Genomic DNA, 21,430 nt, shown 5'->3' with positions numbered 1-21,430 from the left:
GTGTGATAGATTGAGTGTGGAGGAGAAAGTGAGAGAGACGTAGAGAGAGAAGGAATAAAAGAGAGAGAGATCGAGAGAGAGAGAAAGAATAAACAAGAGATAAAGGCCACTTATAGGATAGTGATCAATAAGGAAACCAGCTGGCAGGAGGCTGTATCCGCTGACATTAGCACACTCTCTTAATCACCTCATGCTGGTCAGGAAAGTGGAGAGCACCGGGTTTCATAATCCAGGCCTCCACTGCGGGGTTAAGCAGTCTTACTCATTATGATACTAAATTTTGGCCTTAATAATCTTGTCATCTTGTTGCCATGTGTTAGCGCTGCGGTGCCAGTTGAACTCAAGTCAACGCACAAGCAAAGTCACATTAGTGTTCCAGTCAAACTAACGCCAGCGCTAAGTTACCGATCCTGTTTCAAGTGTTCAGGAACCTTCATAGCCGATGAATGTCAATTTCACCCCTCTGTGTGTGTCCTTCTGGGTGGAAAACAAAATGTCCTAAAACAAGTGATCACGTAACAATAAAGAAGTCCTGTGCTGTTCACTCTGAGCTTTGAAGATGTGGAGTTTAGGGTGTCACGAGGCCCTGCGGTGCCATGTGGCATGTTTGGATCAAGTGTCCTGGAAGTGGTTTACTGCATTTTGAATGTGTTTTCCTGTGAGGTACTTGGTCCAGTGTGATTAATTCACAGCTGGATGTTGGTACTGACAATTTTTTTCCCCCCTCATATATCACCACCAATCTCAGCATATGAGTACCATATGTGAAAATATACCGGAAACTTGACACTGCTTATGGGCTATTCTTAATTTAACATCAATATTAATTGTAATCACTTATTTTAAATGACCTGTTTTTGTTCAATCATCATGACTGGAATAGTATTGCACCCTTTCTATCCTCCCACCTTCACTTTGACTGATATGATGCATAATATTTGTGTGCCAAATTCTGTGCTTGTATCCAAAAATGCAACACAGGCGTCAATATGCTGGACCGCTCTGCTGACGCTTGACAGATGGTGAAGGGTGAGAAAACATTAATTGACAGCCACTCTGACAGTAATACTCTGATCTAGTCTATTCAGAATTCACATTCTCTGCCAACCTACATTTTAGTCATCATTTCTATACCATTATAGTCTTATACTAGTCATCATTTTCCTTCATGTAAGGCAACTCACCCTGCTGCCATTCTGATCTCTATAGTACACATCACCATCTGACAGTATTAAACAGAAACAAACACCTAATTTCCCTGTTTGAAGCCACTCTTGGCCCAGACTTGTGCACCCATATGAATGTGTCTAATTAAATTTGGCTATTCAGACTGCTACCTGACCCCCAAGCCATTTTTGCCTTTTACTTTTCTGAACGCTGTCCAACTGATGCTGTGTGACCTCTTAGTGAACTGAATTAATTTCCAGTTTTTCAATGGCACTTGTACAAAGTAGCGTCACAGCAGTGAATCCGTTTTCCTTCAATATCAAATGAGAGTCTTTAATGTCTGATCCCTCACCTGATTCTCAGACAGCCACATAGCAGTCATCTGGTTCAGTTTAGTGAAACTGTAGGGAAGATTCTTCAACCTGTAGTGGAACAAAAACAAAACAGCCATTCAATAATGTTGCACAACAACAACCTGAGTGAGACACATACACAATGCATCTATAAAGGCAAAAGATGTGTATGTCACAAATTCAATATGTCTTGAGGGCAAATTAGAGAGTAAAAAGTTGGTCTGTGGCCACACTTCTTTTTCCCTTTAAAACCCCTTGAAGCTGTGGGGTTGTGGCAAAATGTATTTAGTGCTGCTGGCACTGAGCAGACACTGGGAATGGAAAACCCCTGCATAAAACCTTGATCAGGACTCCAGGCTTGTCAGTTTCCAAACTCAACCCCATTCAATCTGGCCTGAACTCAAACTTTTCGATCATGATGTTGCAATTATTAAGTTAGGTTTCAGACTGTGTGTGTGTTTGTGTAAGAAGAGGACCGTGACATTCTTTCACCTCTCGTTGGCAGTGTTTTTTTTTTTTAGAGTGAGTTTTACAGTGCAGTTAGAACTCTTCAATAAGCTGGCTGGGCTTGTTTTACAAGGAACCATGTGACAGTAGCATGATTTCAGCAACAAAGGTTATTTCCAATTTACACGCATAAAACCGTGTAGAGCACTGGAGAAAAAGGTGAGAATACATAAGAAACAGTGAAAGACTTGCCTTGTCAAACTGACAAGAAACCAGTCATACACAGATCATCAACTCTGTTGGAAAACCAGCAGGTCAACACTGCAACACAGTTTATCTATCCAGTGTGCTACCACTGAAATGCTAGGGGATTTCTCCTCTTATCTTCCTTATTGTAGGAGCCATGAATGGATTTATTGTGATGGTTTATATTTTGGTTGTTTATATGTTATTGCACAATCACGGTGATTGATATAATCAGGTCACATGGATGTGGGCGGTGATATTTGTATAGTTAATATAAGCACCTGTTCACCTGCATGGCAGCTGGTAGAAAGAGAGAGAGGGTAATTTTTTGTTGACCGCTGTTTTTTGTCTCTGATCGCTGTGATTATTTTGAGTATATTTTTCTGCACGTTATACTAAGTTGATCCTTTTTCATTAATAAAAGTTATAAAACGTATATTTTGATCTCAGCTAATCTTTTTTGGTAGCGCGTCAGACAATCAGCAAACAAGGCCCTATCTCAGCCTCTCAGCGACTCTTTACTTTGTGTCCAGTAAGCCTAGTCGCTACACTTATACATATATGAAGATTTTCCCATGGTATGGTTATTCACAGCACAGAGTCTTACAAATGAATCCTCAGTCAACTCTGATATATGTGCTACCTTTATGCAATGGAAGCATCGAACAAGGCTTTATGCATACTACACAACCATACTCAATTCAGCTTCACACGTTTTATTTTTTTTTTATAGCAATTCAATTACTTTCTTTCTGCCAGACTGCAATGTGGAGAGTATCAGGAAAGATGGGAGATGTGTTCAGGAACACAAAAAAGGCTGGAAAACAGTAACCTCCTGCAAATAAATGGGAGTTGTGTACTAAAAAAACAAAACCTTGAAATCCTCCAAAATCAAAAGCAACAACAAAAAAAGACAAATCACATCCCTGAATACAGATCATCAACATTGCGAGCACAAATGTGTGTTATGGTGAACCCCCACCAAACGCGTTCCGCTGCACAGCGCATGCTCTTCATCTGAAACTGATATGCCAACGTCATTCACACAATCCTGAATCGTAAATGGGGATACAGGATGTGACGTAGGGTAAGCCGGGGGAAAGGTTGTGTGAGACTTGGACGTGAAGGAGCTAACTGCAGGGTGAGACTCACAGGGCCTGACGGGTCGCTCTATTCTAACTGATTGTGGGCGGCGTGAGAGGCTCCGACTGCATCTATGTAGCGACCTCATGCAGCTACAATGTTTTGCTTACCATCAACCCCGATGGATGCAACTGCTCTCCAAGCATTGTTTTTGAGACGGTTATTCCTGTGGCCTTTCAAACAAAAGTTGTAGAGAACTGGGAAGCTTTGAATGGCTGGAATCAACTTTTCCCCATTTTGCACTTGCCAGGAGGAACTACTGTTCATAAAACGAAATCACATCGGTAGGGAAACAAGGAAGCACGCAAATCAGATTGGCTGTTGACGGCAGATGACCATAAAAAGTTCAGCCAACTGTAGCCTGTTTTATCGGCCAACAAGCTTGTTGAGCGGCCAAATTTTCCTAGATTACAACGATGGCTGGATTAGACTGTTTAGGATGCTGTTTGTGTGTGTTTGTATGTTCAGTATTATATCTATGGTGGCTGTAGGCGGTAGGGGTGGTTTAGGGTGGGTTAGGTTGGGGTAGGGTAGGGTGGCTGGGGACGTCTTTGAATGTCTGTGTTGTGTATTCATTTGTAAGCTGAAAAATGTATACGAGCAATTGTTTTCCTGGTCGCTCAGCTCTATTCTGTTCCGTTTTATCCTCAGTCTGGTGAGAGGACTCACTTGTTGTTGCTGAGATTGATGACCTTGAGCTTCTGCATGTCACCCATCTCCTCAGGCAAAGACTCCAGCTTGTTGGAATGCAGGAACAGCACAGTCGCACTCTTCCAGTTGCCCATCTGTTAAGGGGAAGAAACCAGGGAGTCAGAGCCACGGGCCAACAGGGAGAGTCGTCACAGCTGGGCTGACTGACATGCCACACCACTTTACTCATGCACACACACACACACACACACACACACACACACACACACACACACACACACACACACACACACACACACACACACATACACTCACCTCAGGGGGGAGCTGTGTAAGGAAGTTGTGATCTGCAGCAAAGGTGCGGATGCTGACACACTGGCCAATGGTGGAAGGCAAGGCCTCAATCTCATTGAAACTGCAGTCCAGCTCATCCAGAGACATCAGTCTGGTGCAGAGAGGAGCAGAAGGAGGAAGACAGGAGGACTTTTATTCATGCTTTACAGATTTTTTTTCATGTGGTGGAACTATATACATACATACTTTGTGAAAGAAGTTTTCAACTCTTTTGACTAACTGACTAACTAACGTAAAAATGAACTATAATGTCCAAGGCTTTACTAGCAGCAACTCACTATGGCCAACATTCTAGAACATGCTGCTATCCAATGAAATCTTTTGGCCTCCGTCTAATCAAGTATTTTAAGTATTTTTTAGATTACTGAGAAGCATGACATTGTGAAATCATTCTAAATTGCTTCATTGCTTCATCTTTGAGATCTCTTTCTTGGGAATCCAGACACCGGCCACAAACCAACGCCGCTGGGCTACCTTCCTTTCCTCCACATCACCTTCAAGATTTTCCAGAACTGGCACAACAGGTTTGGGACACTGTCATTCTTCCCAAGTAGGTGTTTGGTGTAACCAGTGGGGTTGGCAATGAAGCCAGCCCACTTCCTGGCCCTGCCTGGCCTCCTGTGCTATTCTTCACTGTGAAAGGCGTTACCTTCTTCTTCTTCAGGCCCTGCCTGTGCACCCTGCTCTTCTTCTTTCAATTTCTTAAACTGCTGCGTCAAGGACCTCATCTCCTGCCTTAACTGGCTAATCTTAACTGGTGCCCTCCTGTTGAGCAGATAAGGGGTTCTGTTTTTTCTCATCTATTTGTATCAAACCTTTCAGCAGCAAGGCTAATAATGATTCCCTTCATTGTCACAAATTCTATTTTTTTTTTTTTCCGTTATTTGGCTTGGAAAGTCAGAATACTATGAACATCTTGTATTTCTTTTCTGAAGTAAAAATGAAATACAGCACAGAAATAAGGATGTGAGTTAAGGATACACAAAAGAACCAGAGTACAGGGGAGCACCAATCAGTCTCCCACTGATCATAATCAGCCGATAAATGTTCTAGGTAGGCCATCGGTAATTGGCTGATCACTATTTCAACTGCAGATAAAAAAAACAAACAAAAAAAACACCAACACCAAACCAGGAAAGTGGTCGAACATATAAAGTAATATAAGTAAAAAGTAAGAGCTAATTTGAGGCAGACAGTCACCACAACGTTAGTAGCATGTTGTCCATCTGGCATTGACAGTTCATTTCTGATGTTGATTTGAATTTCAAAGCCTATGATGATAGATTAGAATCAGTTTAATATATTGGACAGAAGGCAGAGCCTATGCTGCTACACTGAAACTATTTTCATGTGCTACCAGTGGGAATAGGTGAGTCAGCACCTCAGTCATCAAACACACACTAAGATGTAATTACTGTTTGGATAAAAATATTATTTATTTACACATGGATAGGCCAAATCTGTCATGCAGCCATAAGAACAATCTGTTAAACACATTGCTATATTGGGATTTTACTATTTATGCTTACTATGCGCTTTTACATGATGTGCGGTTGTTAGTAGAACATCTGGGTAAAATGCATCATTTCAATTGCCGATTGGATTGGTGATCGGCTGATCACACTTTAAAAAAAAATCCCTACTAGAGTGTATAACTTCTTTGAATTTAAGTGTGACCCAGATACCAAGAAAAACAAAAACACAATACCTTCAAATAGAAAAATAGAAAAGAAATAGCTGCATAATTAAGATGACGACAAGTCTTCAAACAAGAACAGAGAGCAAACTTCTGTGCAGCTTTCTGACAGTGTCTTATTGTAGCGGTGAAACGCTCATCAACAACATTAAAACAACATGGGAAAAGCTTTACGGCACCGACTTTGAAAACAAAAGACTTTATATTTCGAACTGAACCCATGTTGACACAGAAGTGCAGTGCAGCTGGGGCTTTCTGCTGAATGAAAAATGCAAATGCACACTGGGGGTTCAGATGAATGCAAAGTGAGTTTGACCTGCCGGAGAGCTACTGTGTTGTCGTATCATCGAGCTCCATATTCTCTGTAGCTAAAGAATTAACACAGGATTTGACTCCACTTTGCAGAGTCTAAACCAGGGACAAACAGCACAACTGCCTACCAACAGACAGAGACAGATTAAGTATGCTTAAACTACAATCCTTGCATGGGATTAAGATAAATCATAGGCTTTGTCACATAATCTGTGCCAAAGTACACTAGGATACACATACAAACATAAGGGATAATTGACAGTGTTTGGAAACAATGGACAATGACCAGAATTAAGTGTACAGATGCAATACTAATTGTCAATTAACACAGGATTCTGGCTTTCATCGATGTGTGGGGTGGACTGAACAAAACAAAAAAGTGGGTGGATTAAAATGGAGCCTAATCTCTATGCTAGGCCATGGTGATTTAGAGTAGACCAAGGGTCAGTATGTTGACCTTGCACTCTAACCACAGCCTCAGCAGCCGGCAGCTGCTGGGTTCACCTGTCGGATACAGTCAGCACTGGCCTGAGAACAGCTACGGCTGACTTAATCTGTCAATATTGTATTCAACGTTCATCTGCTTCAAGATTACTGCTGACCCCGGCGTAATAAAGGAAGTCTTAAGCTGTTTGCATGAATCAACATGGTTGACGCTTGAAAACACGAAACCCACATTTCTAACAAAACCATCAACACACTGGAACACATTATTTAATAATGAGAACATCTGATCTACTGGGTTAGCTACTGATCTACACATTTTTTTTAAGTGATGAGTGGATGCCAGACGAAAACAGCACATTAATCCACGGATCTCAGGGTTTATTCTGCTGATTTTAAATCTCTTGATGTGACACTCACCCTCCGATGGAGTCTGGCAAGTACATCAGCTGGTTCTCATCCACTTTCAGAGCAGTCAGTTTCTTCAGTGAGCCTGAGAGAGATGGAAAAAGAGAGAGAGAGAGAGAGAGAGAGAGAGAGAGAGAGAGAGAGAGAGAGAGAGAGAGAGAGAGAGAGAGAGAGAGAGAGAGAGAGAGAGAGAGAGAGAGAGAGAGAGAGAGAGCATTACAGAGAAGCATACTACAGCTCAGGGCAGTTATTGATTATCACTTGCTGTTGTATCACAAAAGAGGAATATCCATTACAGCAGTTGATTGGATTAATTCATACTACCATCAATACTGTAACTGGTTTAAACATAATGATTTAATGTGTCTTTACTTTACATGTCAATGGGACTGAGTGTTTTTCCCCAGAGAGTTTCAGGAAGGAAATACTCAGGAAACATCAACACGAGTCAAGACAAGTCCTCAGAAATATGCAATCAAAATTTCAAGTACAGATTCTGTGTAGTCCCACAGCAGTGAGTTGTGTTCATAATTCAAATAGATTAATAACTTAAGTCACAGTTTCACAATAATATAACTTTTACTTAGTGTCTAACAGACATCATCTGTCGAAAATGATTTTCTCAAGTGCCGTACACAACGATGAAATTTGAGCGCACAGGTCCAGAGGAGTGCAACGTCTCACCCTTGACTGACTGACCTGAATTCGCCTCAAGGACCACGGCGCTGTAGCTATAGCACCGTGGAAAAAAAGTCATTTTCCACTTCATGGGGTCTTTAAATCCGCTCTCATTAGCTGACATTCTGTGCAAGTGAGTCAGTCCTTCTGCAAAGAGATTCTACTGCTGACGCTCCTTCGCACAGCAGAGCAAGATCTGAGCTGTTTATTCAGGGACAGATCTACTGGACTGCATACTGTTCACATTTAAAGAAAAAATCCACCCTCGGACACTCTTACGCTGTTATATATCATCAATTTATGATGTTCAAAGCATCCCAGGAGTTTGTTATTTTATGAAATGTCGTCTACTTCTGCTTCAGTTAGTGATTTCCTACATTTCCCAGAATGACGTTCAACAGCCTCCAGAGAAATTGCCTGGATTTGTTGCATCCAGCCATTGGTTTTATGTAAGAGAGCAATAAGAATATTGATAGCGATAGTAATGTCAAGAGAGCGAGTTCTCCCAGTCAAGAAAAAGTGTCTTGTGGCTGTGTTGCTTTATGGACTATTGATGCTGCTTTCGATGGAGAAAGTGGTCTCTCTTCCTTGTTGATGTTTAGAGCGTTGAAAGATATTCTCCTATTAAACTTCATTGTAGCTGCGCTGGAAATATCTCAACGTGACATCACATCATCGGCGTTTGGCTACTTACCCACAGGAACAAGAAAAACAACAAACAACAAAATGGACCCAGGAATGCAAGGTACATTGCCAATAGCTGTTTGTTTAACAGTGTTTCGGGGTGTGTGTGCGTGCGTGCGTGTGTGTGTGTGTGTGTGTGTGTGTGTGTGTGTGTGTGTTGTAATATTAACCGATGGAGCCTGGCAGCTGTGTGAGGGCATTGTTGGAGAGCAGGAGATCCTGCAGACTCTCGCAGCCAGAGATCTGCTCATCTACCATCTCCAGGTTGTTCTTGGACACATCCAGGTACGCCAGCTGTTTCAGCATCCCCAGCATCTGGACAGATGGACGAACACACACACACACAAAGAGGTTTTCAGTCACACGGGATTTGCAGTGATATCTCATTATTCCTAGTTGATTTAGGCAGAGGATTAGGCGCAGTGGTGTCGGTTGATGCAGTGGTGGATTTAAACAGTCCCCAAAATATCCTGTGCTGAGAAATAATTGTATTCCTTAGGTTGCGTGATTACAATTACAGAGGTAACGTAGCTATAATCAGACATCAAAGACACATTTCAAAGCATCCCACATCACATCCCGGATTTCTTCATGAATTACACATTTTCCCGTGAAAATAGACAGCGCAGTTTCAAAATAAACAATGTAAAAACTCAAACATGTGACTTCCACTCTTATTCCGCTGCGGCAGCATGAGGCCGACGGAGCGCCTACTGAGCGGTTTCTGTGAGGCTGAGTGGGTTTGAAAAGGAGTTAAGCATCTGGGTTATAGCAACAACAACTTAAGCTCTCAGCTCCTCTGTTCTGATTACTGCTACAACACTGATGTTCTTTTGCTTGTCACCATTTCAAAGATCTCTCTCTCTGAGAAGTTTTCTTTTTGTATTGTTTAGTGTTTAGCCTAAGCTGCATGCATCAAGCCTAAATGCCAACCGGATTTTTCAAATAACTTTGTTTGGATGGGCATGCACTGAACCACTTAACATTTTCAGAATTTTCTGCTAAACAATTGTCCTCCTGAGCAAGGTAATCACAGATTTCCCAGAGAGTGTGTCATTAAGTGTGCGACTTATTTTTCAGCCCATGCGTCCCAACAAGCAGGCTTCAACACAGAGTGAAGATTCATCAGAAAACTGGTATTTTATATGCAGGTCAACGTTTACAGTTGCTGAATCCAGTTTTCCTTTATATGTTTGACAGACTTCACTGCTTATGGGAGGCCAGACTGCGATTACAGCTGATGCTGCTGAAACGCTGGCAGCAGAACTAATGCTTTAATTATGACCCAGTTACAAACAAGCTGGTCATTTGGATGAAGAATGAATCTCATGTAACACATTCTGACTAGTCACTATCAACACGTCGCTATAAATGACTGGAGCTCGGGGTAAAAAAATTACTTCATATCTGTATAATTTGTGTAATTAACATTGTGAAATTAAGAAGACCAGAAATCCGCTTTTTTTTCTGTAAAGCTTTGCCATTATTCTCGCCTATAATAATGTCTTATTATGTTAGGCCAACGAGAGCAATCATTTTCAAACTGTGCAGCTCTTTATCAACTGCTGGTTTTGAGAATGCTGAACGCCTGATCTAAGCTGACTGCTGTTAGTTATGATGAAGATCTAAGCAGACACGTGGTATGAAAATCAAAGTAAATCATCTCAAGACTAAGGTTTGGGGAATGGTAGCCACTGAAACTGTGTGTATGGGAGTGACTGTAAAATCATACCCCAGGTAAAAATGTCAGTCTGTTCCCATCCATCCACAGCTCCTTGATTCCAGTCAGCTGCTCCAACACCTCAGGCTAGAGATGTAAGGAGGAAATAGCAGAAAGGAGGTTAAGTGATAAGAGTGTGTGTACAGTAAGTATGCGTATGTGTATGTATGTGTGTGTGCTTGTCTGTGCATGTTGGGCGGGGCGGGGTGAAGAGCTTAATTCAATACAAACTTCAAATGAATCATGAGGCAATTTATTTATTCCACTGTGGATATTACGTACTGTAATGAAAGCTGGCTACCAGTGAAAACAAAATGAGCACTTATGTGCACTTAAGGGACACAGTTCCGGTTCAGTGAACATGAAGGAGGGGGAAAGAGAGCGAGGAGACGAGGTAGGGCCCTAAGCATCGGCAGACTGACTGACGGATACTCACCACTTCAGTGAACTCATTACTCCCCAGGTCCAACCTCTCCAGCTGCGTCAGCTTGTGCATGCTTCTGTGAAGACACAAGACAGAGACGTTACAGTCGAGAGGTAAACCAGATCACTCAAACGTGGCTTACGATGATGAACACAATAGAAACGCGGCATGACGAGCAATGTGGGCGATGTGCTACGTGTCAGATTACTGTCACATGCCAATCTCATGAATTACACATTTTCAGGAGGTGAAAATCAGAATGAAAAAAACATTAAACCACAAAACGGCCCCCTCTGATTAGACAGTAGAAACACAGCCAGCATTAGCAAGCAATGTGGGCCATGTGTTTCATAAGGCAAGCCACCAGAAACACTCCCGCCTCTCTCCTAGATTATTTGTCAGTCTTTCAAAAAGACCGAGTCCTAATTTGGCTAGAATACACGCTCCATCTTTACTCATTCTTCTGAAATGTTTCATGAGGGGTAAGGAAATACCTTCACGACTCACACATGCCAGAAATAAGCTTTTAAATAATGGATCAATGTGACGTAAGCTGGCTCCAGGCCTTGGTCCAGAAACTTTTCTCCACATTCAGGTCACATTCTCTGCTATTTAGCAAACAAGCAGATAAAATCAGGATCTTTCAACTGCTGACAATCTTTACAGTATTTTACTAAATACCAGTCACAGAAGACATGAGGTGAAATATTTCCATAAAGGCGTGCTTCATATTCGGAGTGAATGAATTACATTCTCCCCTCCCATAACAGCTACTGACAAGGTGCCTTTGAGCAGGGCGTTTAACCACCAATGGCTGTTCAGTAAAGACTACTGGGCAATTACCAGGGAGGATGAATGTGTAACTGAATTAATGAAGCATGGTGTTGTTGAAAAAGAAGAAGAAAAAAAAATGCATGTGCGTGCTCAAATAAATTTGGCTAAATGCACCTCTCTCTCTCTCTCTCCCCCTTTCTCTCTCTGTCTCTCTCTCTCTCTCTCACACACACACACACACACACACACACAGACAACAATGTGGTCTCAAAAACAGCGATTGCTCCAAATACACAGTTCACTTCTATTCTTTCTATTGTTTGTACTGTTGATTGAACAACACTCCAATGAGCTATTCAGTTATTCAAGCTATTCAAGTTTTTAAAAAGGTAGAATTCTGACAAATGCTGATTAAAGTCTTTCTACTGCGACCCACAAAGCAACTGATTACAAAATAGTTGTAACAAATCAAAATGTACTAAGATACTGAATCTGAAGTGTAAAGATGAAAAAGTATGAGACGAAGTGCTTAAGGCAATAGATTTGAGGATAAATAGAAGTGAGATGGAGATGGGCTCTATGTTCTGTTGAGGAACGGATCGTATGACGATCCTCTCACAGCAGGGATGGACAGAGTTTCCTTAAAACGTGAGTGAGACTCAGCACGGGAACGGACAGCAGAGCCCCCCCCCCCCCCCCCCCCCCCCACACACACACACACACTCCTACTGAGTTTGTTTTGTCTTAGGTGCTCCTCACAACATCAGAGCATAGGACATACCGTACAAATTATAACTTCAAGCCCTTTGATTCAAGGCGTTTTTGTAGTACTTGCTGCAATATGAAAACACCAGTCGTGTCGATGCAGTTTGACTTCACACTGAGCACTAGCCAGGTTTGTCACATTCTTACCTTGAGGTTGGCAAGAACGCCACAAAACAAAAAAAAAACAAAAAAAAAAACAACACTGCATGGCTTACATCTCCAGTTGTGAGGAACAGAGCAGTTTTCTTTAAAAGATAATACAGAGAAACCAAGCAATATTTGGCTTATGCATGTGATGGTGCGTATGTGTCCGTATGTATTCAGAGAAAGAGAGCGTGTAGTGTGTGTGTGTGTAAGCCTTGGGAAGACTCTGCGCCCCTATGTGCATACACACGTTTGTTTACATCTCTGGGATGCTTGTGTGTCGCTCTGGCAACGTTCCCGACCATTAGTCCTTCCCTTTGTCAGGGTTCCAGCCCTTAACAGGTCTGGCCTCTGTCACATAAACACCGCGAGAGAGGATCTGCTCTGCCGCGCTCACACGGCACTGCACTGTAACACACCGGCTGGCCAGTCCGTCGGTCGGTCGGTCGGCGAAAAGTAAGGAAAGGCAAAGAGAGATAACAAATGAAGCTCGGCGAGAGGCAGGAAGACAAGCAGATAGGAAAAGGAACCGGTTTTACTGAGGCATGAGAAGGACACGAAAGAAATAGAGCGGTGCAGCAAAGTGCATTAAAGCAAGCGAGAGATGAGTGAAGATAGAAAGAGAAAGCAACTTTCCCCCACAATCACCTGAAGTGTTCTCAATCATTGGGGGGGGGGGGGGTGTTTGGGCTCCCGGGGGGCACTGTAACCTTCTCAAATGATGAAATAACCCTCACAACTGTCTGAGTAGCAGATTATAAAACCTGTCACAGCAAGCAGCCAAGTAAAAGGGGCCCTTATGTAATGCTGTGGAATCTAATGCTACAGTTAAGACGTGTGGGGAGAGAATCTGAGGCAGAAAGAGGCAGGGTGAGAGATGTGGCGGGGAGGTGGGGGGAGGGGGTGTGAGAAGAAAGACAGAGGGGGGAAGAGAGAAAGAGCTGCCGTCATGATTCATGACATTAACACGACTCTCACAGCGACTCGCCGGCTTTGTTTGGAGAATAAACAGTGTGCTCCGTGTTTGATGTTGGGGAAACATGTGAAATGAAGGACACTTACTTTGGCAACATCTTTAACTGGTTCTCCCTTAGCTCCAAGATCTGCAGTTTAGTCAACCTGCCGCAGAGAAAGAGGAAGGAGTCAATGTCATGGTCATGGAGTACAACAGTTATTCTTAAAATGTGACAGAAGCTGAACAGCCTAGGGTGATATAGAATAATCCTCATTGCCCTTCATTCCTTGAGTCCACCCTATAGAAAATACACCTATAAAGACTAATACATGGGCTCAAATATGACATAAACCAACATTTGGCAAAAAATATATTATGACTTGAGCTGAAGGAGGTCCAACTATTAGCTAATGTCAGCTATGAGCAGCCTGTGTGCCACTATTTAACATAAGACATTTAACCTAGACATGAAGGCAACAAATGCATTGAAAGCTCAAATACATTTTGACATGTATTGGTAGAATGTGTGATAGGCTAGAGGTTGTGCATTTTACTGGTTACTTTACTGATGAACTCCACTGAGTAGGATAATGTTACTGTGAAATTCGAGAATCCAACCCCTCTGGAAATGTCCATTACATAATGGTGTATCTGGGTTGAACAATTAGTCTCTGGCACTTCGAATAAAGATGCTTGCTTCACATTCTCCCTCAGAGGGATATTAGAGCGCTGTACCATTATAGCATGGTGATAACTGCCGTGCTTTCCTTCCCTCCTTATCTTCCAGCAACCAGCTATGAGTTGCAGCAACATGTTCAGTTCAGTTCAGTTCAGTTTATTCACAAATCAGTTAAAATACGTACAAATAAGTACAATCATATGAGACATAATGGAGATATGTGAAATGGGACACCCTGATAAGCTATCTGAAGCTTGAGAATAGGGGCCCAGACACTAAGCAGATAGTATTTAAAATATATGTTTACTAACACTGTTAGGGTGTTAGGGTCATGTTAGGGTCTTTTTTTGGTAATTTCATTCACCAAAATACAAGATCTACTGTATCTTTCTTGTTATTTAACTATGGTGCCCATCCACATGGAGAGCTAGCATGACGCCTCACGTCACGTGTGTTTCGTTTCATCAGGCCCGTGACGCCTCCAGAAGGCTTAACAGTAAATGCTTAAAGGTTCCATATTGTACAAAACTGTTTTTTCCTTGCTCTTCCACATGTAAGCATTTTGTCATTGTATCTAACAGCAAAGAAAAACTGAAATCTGAAACTCCTCTCATTTTGCCAGTTTCCTTATTTAAAAATCTTGTGATTCTACAAGCCGTTTTGATTCGGAGCCTTTAGTTACACCAGGGCTGACGATCTGTATTTGCCTGCCCCAAGGTGAATAACCGCTCCCGCTCACAGAAGCCCCTTTCACACACGCAGCCTGCTCTGTAAATGTAACGGCACGCCGTCATGTGTGAAAAGGAGCCGGTGTCGAAATGCCAGTAAATCAGTTCTGCCAATTTCACTGCTCAAGACGTCGTAACCTTACTGGTAAAGTTCCGCATCGACCGAATGTGTGAAAGATGACGTTAGAAGTTTTTTAGATTCATATTCCTAACTACGTAAGCAATGTTGTGTTGTTTCTAAAATTTGAATTTCATAGCAATAACACACTATACAGTTCCCCTTGGCATTCACGTGGTGTACCTCAGATTAGGTCCATCATCAACTCAATCATAAGCCGTCAGGGCCATTGTAAACTGAGTAAACATCAGTGTTATGACCCAATTAATTCTGCGCCATGTTGCTTCATGCCACTGAAAATGACTCACCACCACAGTCAAAGTGAAATGGATTAGCTTGAGTGTACAGTATTGTCCTTAAGCATGCTTTCCCTTCAATTCCATCCTGATGACGGAAAAGGATTAATTTGAAAATTCTTGTAATTACATTGCAGGCACTACAAAGTTGAAGCCTCAGAATACATTTCAGAGTAGTTAAACTGGAGGGGGGATGTGCATTTGCTGTCTTTGACCCGAAACTGTGCAACAGTCTTCTGCCCGATATCAGATTATCTAACTCGCTGATCATTTTTAAAAAACGTCTTAAGACTTATTTTTACTCCCTTGTTTTCAATGGCTCTTGAATGTGTTATTTTTGCTGTTGTGTTGTCTTATATTTGTGTCTGGTATTCTGTTTTTGTCTATGTGATGTGTGTTTTTATGTTTTTAATTAGTTTTTATTGTGAAGCACTTGGTTTTAAAAGGTGCCACATAAGTAAAGTAAAGTCGATATTTTATGACCACGACAAGCAACTGACCTGCCGAAGCTGGCTGGTAGGAACTCGAGGAAGGCATCGTTCAGGTACAGCTGGGTCAGACTCAGAAGCTGAGTGAAGCCCTCTGGGAGCCTGACAACACACACAGGAACAGGAATCACATCACTAACCACATACATACACGAAAGCAAGTAAAGCCGCTGCAAAGGCATGATACTGAAACTAAATATTGCACTCTTATCAAACCAAAACTGTTGTCATCTTGGAGGTGAAACACTAATATGAGGGTGGTGTGCGCTGTACTCACTTGGATATGGGATTCACACTGGCTTCTACGATAGCTAGGACTTTGCAATTCTTGATGTTTTCTGGAAACTCCTGGATGCCTAGACAGACAGAAAAACCACACATTCAGTTGTTTTAAAATACAGCAGCAGCTACACACCATCAATTCAACATCTGAAAGCATGTAGCATCTGAACCATACTCAAGCAAAACAAATTACGCCTGTCAAAACCAAAAATATTGTTGAGGGATAGTGCTAGCCATCTTCGTGTAAACTAGGAGAATCTGTGAATTTTAAACACAGGTAGACTGTGAGTAAGCCAGCAATGGGTCTAGCAGGAAGACTCTCAGTGTGAACTGTGTGTGCTCAGGGTGCATTAGAGTGCCTCTGCACCTTTCCTCTCTAAACAACCACAGAGAGGAGTGCTTGAGGTGACACATTAATAGAGACTAAAAAAAAAAAAGACCTGACCACTGAGTGATAGTCTGCAAGTTCTCACCAAACATCCGCAATGTGTGAACTGAAAAGGAGGGGGAGGTGACCAAGTCTCAAGGTTTATTTCCACCCACTTTGTTTTGTGTCCACAACACTTAGCACAGAGTGCTTTGTGAAGGAGGATAAGCTACTTTGAATGTAAACACCGCATAGACAGATCTGGTTCATGAGAACACCGCCACATACTCCGACACTTGTTTGATTTACTCTGCCTCAGCACTGATTAATTTGTACTAGATCTAGCTTTTTAACCTTTATTTATCCATGGAGGGGCTTTGCTGAGCATGCGTGCTCATTTTCAGCACTGCCCTGCTTGAAATGTATACAGTAATTTATACAATGGGAAGCACTTGTCATGGCTACTGCTGTTGCTGTTAGACTACTGAAAAATTGCTTGAAGTGCAACACTCGTATGCAAAAACTTAGAGTTAGGGTTTCTCTCTGGGTTCTGAGGGCTAAAAACTTGCTGAGCGCTCAGTAATGTTAGGAACATGCAACAGTACATCTTTTCCACTGAAAATAACAACATGATCACCTGTGTGATTCTATATGTAGCAGAGCATTGCAACAGGAAATTGTCAAGGATTCAACTGTACCGGCCCTGTACTCTGATCTCTACAGAACAGCTTCTTCTGACTCCTAAACTAGGGGAACAGTGACAAAAGGCAATTCTGTAACAAAGAAGCAAAATTTGAAGGACTCCGAGAACAAAGCTCTCCATCATATTCAACACTGTGCACGTCTCTGATCACAGAGTTAAATGAAATGTCACACTTTGATGGAATGCTAAACTGTCATTCCCCACTCTGATTATTGAACCTCTGAGAAAACACTTTCAGTTGAGCACCTTGTGCAGCCATTCTCACACAAAGTTATTATGGTTTACGTTGTGAGCAACCTGTGAAAATAGTTCTTCAGTTTGTGTCAGCGTGAGAAACAGCTCTAGGGAGCTTCATACAGTTATTCTGTTATGGTGTACAGAGTTCAGAGTCTAGCATGATGCAGGTCTTGGCTTCCTTTATCCATCACACAAGGGTTTTTGAGTCATATAGTGTTGTGTCGTGAGATGTGGTATCTGAAACACGCTGTGGCATTTAACTATGGGATTTCTTTTTCTTTTAAGCAATCGGAACGTGATATTGGCTATGCAGCCATTTCTTGACTTAAGATTTTACCTAGGGCTTTATCGACATGATGTGATGTAATAAACTGCTCTTTATCCCGTCAATCTGCCAATTCAGAAAGACTTAATCAAACCTGATTGAACTTTCTAAACAAAAATCAAGAAGTGAACCAAAGTGGTCATTCTCCTTACTGTTCTTGCTGACATCAAGCTCCCTGAGATTGATGAGGTTTGCGATCGCTGGCGGCAACAATGTTAGGTCATTATCTGGCATGCTCAGTCGATGGAGCAACTGGCAGTTAAACAGTTGCTGGGGGAGAGAGAGAGAGAGAGAGAGAGAGAGAGAGAGAGAGAGAGAGAGAGAGAGAGAGAGAGAGAGAGAGAGAGAGAGAGAGAGAGAGAGAGAGAGAGAGAGAGAGAACAGCAGATAACACAACAAGTTAATTAGACAGTGTTATTGAGGAAACTTTGTATGTAGATTAAGAGTTCAATTACAATTACAGACAAATATCAGGTTGACCCGACCAATAATAACTCAAACTCCGACAGATGGTAGGGATGAATACAGTGGGATTTGTTATGGACTCACCCACTGAGAGATGTTATGGTTAGAATAAGGAGCAGGAGGGACAGAGTGTTACATGATGCAGATCAACTTCAACGTCATCCTCATGAGCTGAGAGTTTCTTTATACTGAATATACTGAATGTCCTGATTGTCTTGAGAGTTCAACTGCATCATTCAAAGGCTCTTCTGTCAATACAGCGAACTCAAGAGTGTACACAATGCAAGCTCTTCATAATAGATAAACTAGTTAGGCATGCTGCGAGTCAATGGTCTCATGAGCAATGTCTACCTATGAGTAAACGGTTTTATAAATTGTAGAGATGTGCGTAGAAATGAAAGGTTCGTGTTCTATACGTCGGCTTGTGCGTCTTACTTTGGGCAGCTCCTCGATCTGGTTGGCATCGAGGTAGAGTTCCTGCAGGGTCTTCTCAAAGCTAAAGATCTCCTTAGGAACAGTCTCCAGGCTGCAGTGGGAGTAGTCCAGCGATGTCACAGTCTCCTCCTCGCCCCGCAAGCAGCGGCACGGCACCAGACGAACAAACAAGTTCCGCTTGGACATCCTCAGGCACTGGAGAGTGAAAACAGACACTGTCAGTATGGAGGGAGGAGGTAGCGATGTGTCGAAAAAGCCTCAGGTGCTCCTCTTATATGGCATTACTGTTCAATTTGATGGGTCGGTCGTCTCATTTGTGGGGAACCTTATTTGAGATGTATATCCGATTTAAACTCTCTTGAAAAGGAGAACACAGTGCGAGCCATTCGCAGAATAAAAGCTTTTCAGCAGTGTCAGGAGACTAATAATGGTTCTTCAGTGCAGTGGCACTTCTGTGCAAGCACCACTCTAAGCAGGCATGGCTTACATCATGCATGCTCATCCACATTATTTCATCCAAAATATCGTACTGACAATGAGTCCTCAAATTTGCATATAGATTACAGCTGTTGCTCAGTATACTGACAATGCGTCAACATTCAATGGATGGGAGCTGGAAGCAACTGATATTTAATGAAAATATAGTGGAAAAAGGTCAACAGGTACAGAGCCTTTTAGCATGTTATTATACACCGACCTGCTGTCTAATACAACATGGAAAAACAAATATTGCTTTTTCAGGTTACACCGCCCAACACAAAATGTAAATTCTGTTTTGCTTTCCTCTATATTTCTAGTTGAAAATAGCTGGATTTCTGCTTTTGTGAGTCCAGGTTACAAATGCATTAGGTGGGCATAAACGCCATTAGGTGGGCATAAACGTCATTAGGTGGGCATAAACGCCATTAGGTGGGCATAAACGTTATTAGGTGGGCATAAACGCCATTAGGTGGGCATAAACGTCATTAGGTGGGCATAAACGTCATTAGGTGGGCATAACGAGCAGCTTTTCAACATAGTGATTAGGCAATAGCCTTATTGTGTTGAAGCTGAGGGTGAACATGCAAACAGAATTGTGAATGAGTCATTCTTTGGAAAACCTTGTCCTTGACTAATTTTATCTAAAAAGCGAAGTCAACTGAGGAATAAAAAGCCACAAAATCTGTTCAGCTTTCACTCTGGATGTGAAGAGTGTGCTTAAGGGGTGGGGGTTGGGGAGATGGAGGGGGTGGGGGGTGGGGCTTGTGAACCACTTCTGGTTTTCTTTCAACATGCTTCTGGGCTATTTTCTACTGGGCCGCAGGGACTACGTGGATACGGGTCTGTTAGCTTGAGTCTCGGTCACAGGTCAGCATCGAGGTTTAGACTGAGTACAGTATGCACTATGGAATGTGCTCTGGTCAACAGGGGCTTTGTTCTTTGGAGCATGTAGAGAATGTGACTTTTCCTCCCCCTCGTCTTAATCTGCAGACTGCCACAGCACATAATCTCTGATTCCTTCACTCGCTCTTTCTGGCAGAGCGGTAAAATTGTGATAGCCTTGACCTACCGTGTCAGTGCAGACTTTTGTGTGTGTGTCTGTGTGTTATGGGTTGCAAAATAGAATTGTACAAGTCACAAAATATGAAATAGTCACTGGGCTAACCAGGTCAAATTTGCAGTATGTTTTAAGTATTATTTCTCAATAGAAATCACGGGACCCTCGTCAGTGAGGGGTTAAATACACAATGTAGACAGAACACAGGAGGGTAAAGCCAAATGTTTGTATTTCGGCTTAATGCCAAAATTTGAACAATTCTGCTTTTCCCCACATAGAAAACAAGTCTGGACTTTTAACACAGTCTAGGGTGTTAATTATTACAGTTTTGTTTGATTTGTTAAGATTATGTGCTTGTGGGTAACTACTTAACACTTTTGCCCAGCACTATGGCGTCTTTTTTGCAACCCCTTGTGTGTGCACAGATGCGTGCAGTTGTTGTGCGAGTCTGCGGTCGCTCCACTGTTGAGTTTTACTCAAACCCATGGAGGCACGAGGCTGACAGCCGTGTACCTTTTGTGGTTCTGGATAAGACTTCCTCTGCCACTGCTATTCACTGAATCATCAACTATACAAAAGAATGACTGACAGCCTTTTAAAAATTTAAATTTGTAAGAATAGAAGAAAAAAACAACAACATCTTAACAAGCCCAATGCCAGTTATAGCCACTTCCTGTCTGCTTCCTGTAGACATCATCCCACGACGTCTCCTAGTGCTTTGTTTTAGTTTATTATAGCTGTCAGTAACGTGTTGCTTTGTCTGTCTGTGTTGTGCTGGTTGTCCAAGCTGTAATATCAGCTATTCCCCTATTGTTATCTGTCTAATGTGAAATATACCTGCACTTGTGACTGCATTTGTAAATGATGTATTGTCCCTTCCTTGAATCTGTTATTCACTGCTACATCTATATTTTTGTGTATGTGCACACATATACACACACACACACACTTTCCGGACCATAGGAAGTAGAATTTATAACTCACATTATGGCCTTATGTTTACCAATAGCTTACCATCAAATTAGCCACAATACTGAAAGAATACATCATCTGGGCTCAAAACAGAGACACACCTTCAAAACCTCAAAGCTTATAAATACCAATACATGAAGGAGCTTTCCATTTCTGCCAACGTTGACTGGAAGGAGGGCTGGTGAATGTTTACTCTCTCTATCTCTAACCCATCAGATATGGGCGCATGCGTGCGCACACCCACACTCACATGAGGTATGCATAACCAAGAGGGCTGTCAGCCTCCTACACCCTCTGTGCTGTAGCAGGCAGCCCATGTATAAATACTCAGTGAGTAATCAGGACTATCAGTGGAGGGGATGACAGGGGGGCTTAGGAGTGCTGAGCTCCATTCACCCCGAGTAAAGCTCAGACAGCGTATGGATGATGCATA

General features: G+C 42.2%; 1 protein-coding gene across 2 annotated transcripts in view; it reads right to left on the bottom strand.

Moving 5' to 3' along the window:
• Nucleotides 1-21,430, bottom strand: part of erbin (erbb2 interacting protein) — a 69,421-nt gene that overhangs the window by 14,888 nt on the left and 33,103 nt on the right. For both annotated transcript variants that reach the window (XM_071901767.2, XM_071901768.2), the window contains exons 3-14: nucleotides 18,489-18,683; nucleotides 17,741-17,858; nucleotides 15,952-16,030; nucleotides 15,687-15,776; nucleotides 13,473-13,529; nucleotides 10,740-10,803; nucleotides 10,316-10,390; nucleotides 8,754-8,898; nucleotides 7,234-7,306; nucleotides 4,323-4,452; nucleotides 4,026-4,141; nucleotides 1,520-1,589 (exon numbers count right to left, since the gene is read on the bottom strand). In XM_071901767.2, the coding sequence (XP_071757868.1) occupies nucleotides 1,520-1,589; nucleotides 4,026-4,141; nucleotides 4,323-4,452; nucleotides 7,234-7,306; nucleotides 8,754-8,898; nucleotides 10,316-10,390; nucleotides 10,740-10,803; nucleotides 13,473-13,529; nucleotides 15,687-15,776; nucleotides 15,952-16,030; nucleotides 17,741-17,858; nucleotides 18,489-18,674 (1,203 nt within the window). In that variant the 5' untranslated portion in view covers nucleotides 18,675-18,683. The remainder of the gene's footprint in view (nucleotides 1-1,519; nucleotides 1,590-4,025; nucleotides 4,142-4,322; nucleotides 4,453-7,233; nucleotides 7,307-8,753; nucleotides 8,899-10,315; nucleotides 10,391-10,739; nucleotides 10,804-13,472; nucleotides 13,530-15,686; nucleotides 15,777-15,951; nucleotides 16,031-17,740; nucleotides 17,859-18,488; nucleotides 18,684-21,430) is intronic.

The sequence above is a fragment of the Centroberyx gerrardi genome, chromosome 2 (genome assembly GCF_048128805.1).
Source record: "Centroberyx gerrardi isolate f3 chromosome 2, fCenGer3.hap1.cur.20231027, whole genome shotgun sequence".
Taxonomy (NCBI): domain Eukaryota; kingdom Metazoa; phylum Chordata; class Actinopteri; order Beryciformes; family Berycidae; genus Centroberyx; species Centroberyx gerrardi.
The sequence above is the reverse complement of the archived record's forward strand: the minus strand, read 5'-3'. Positions and strand labels throughout refer to the sequence as shown.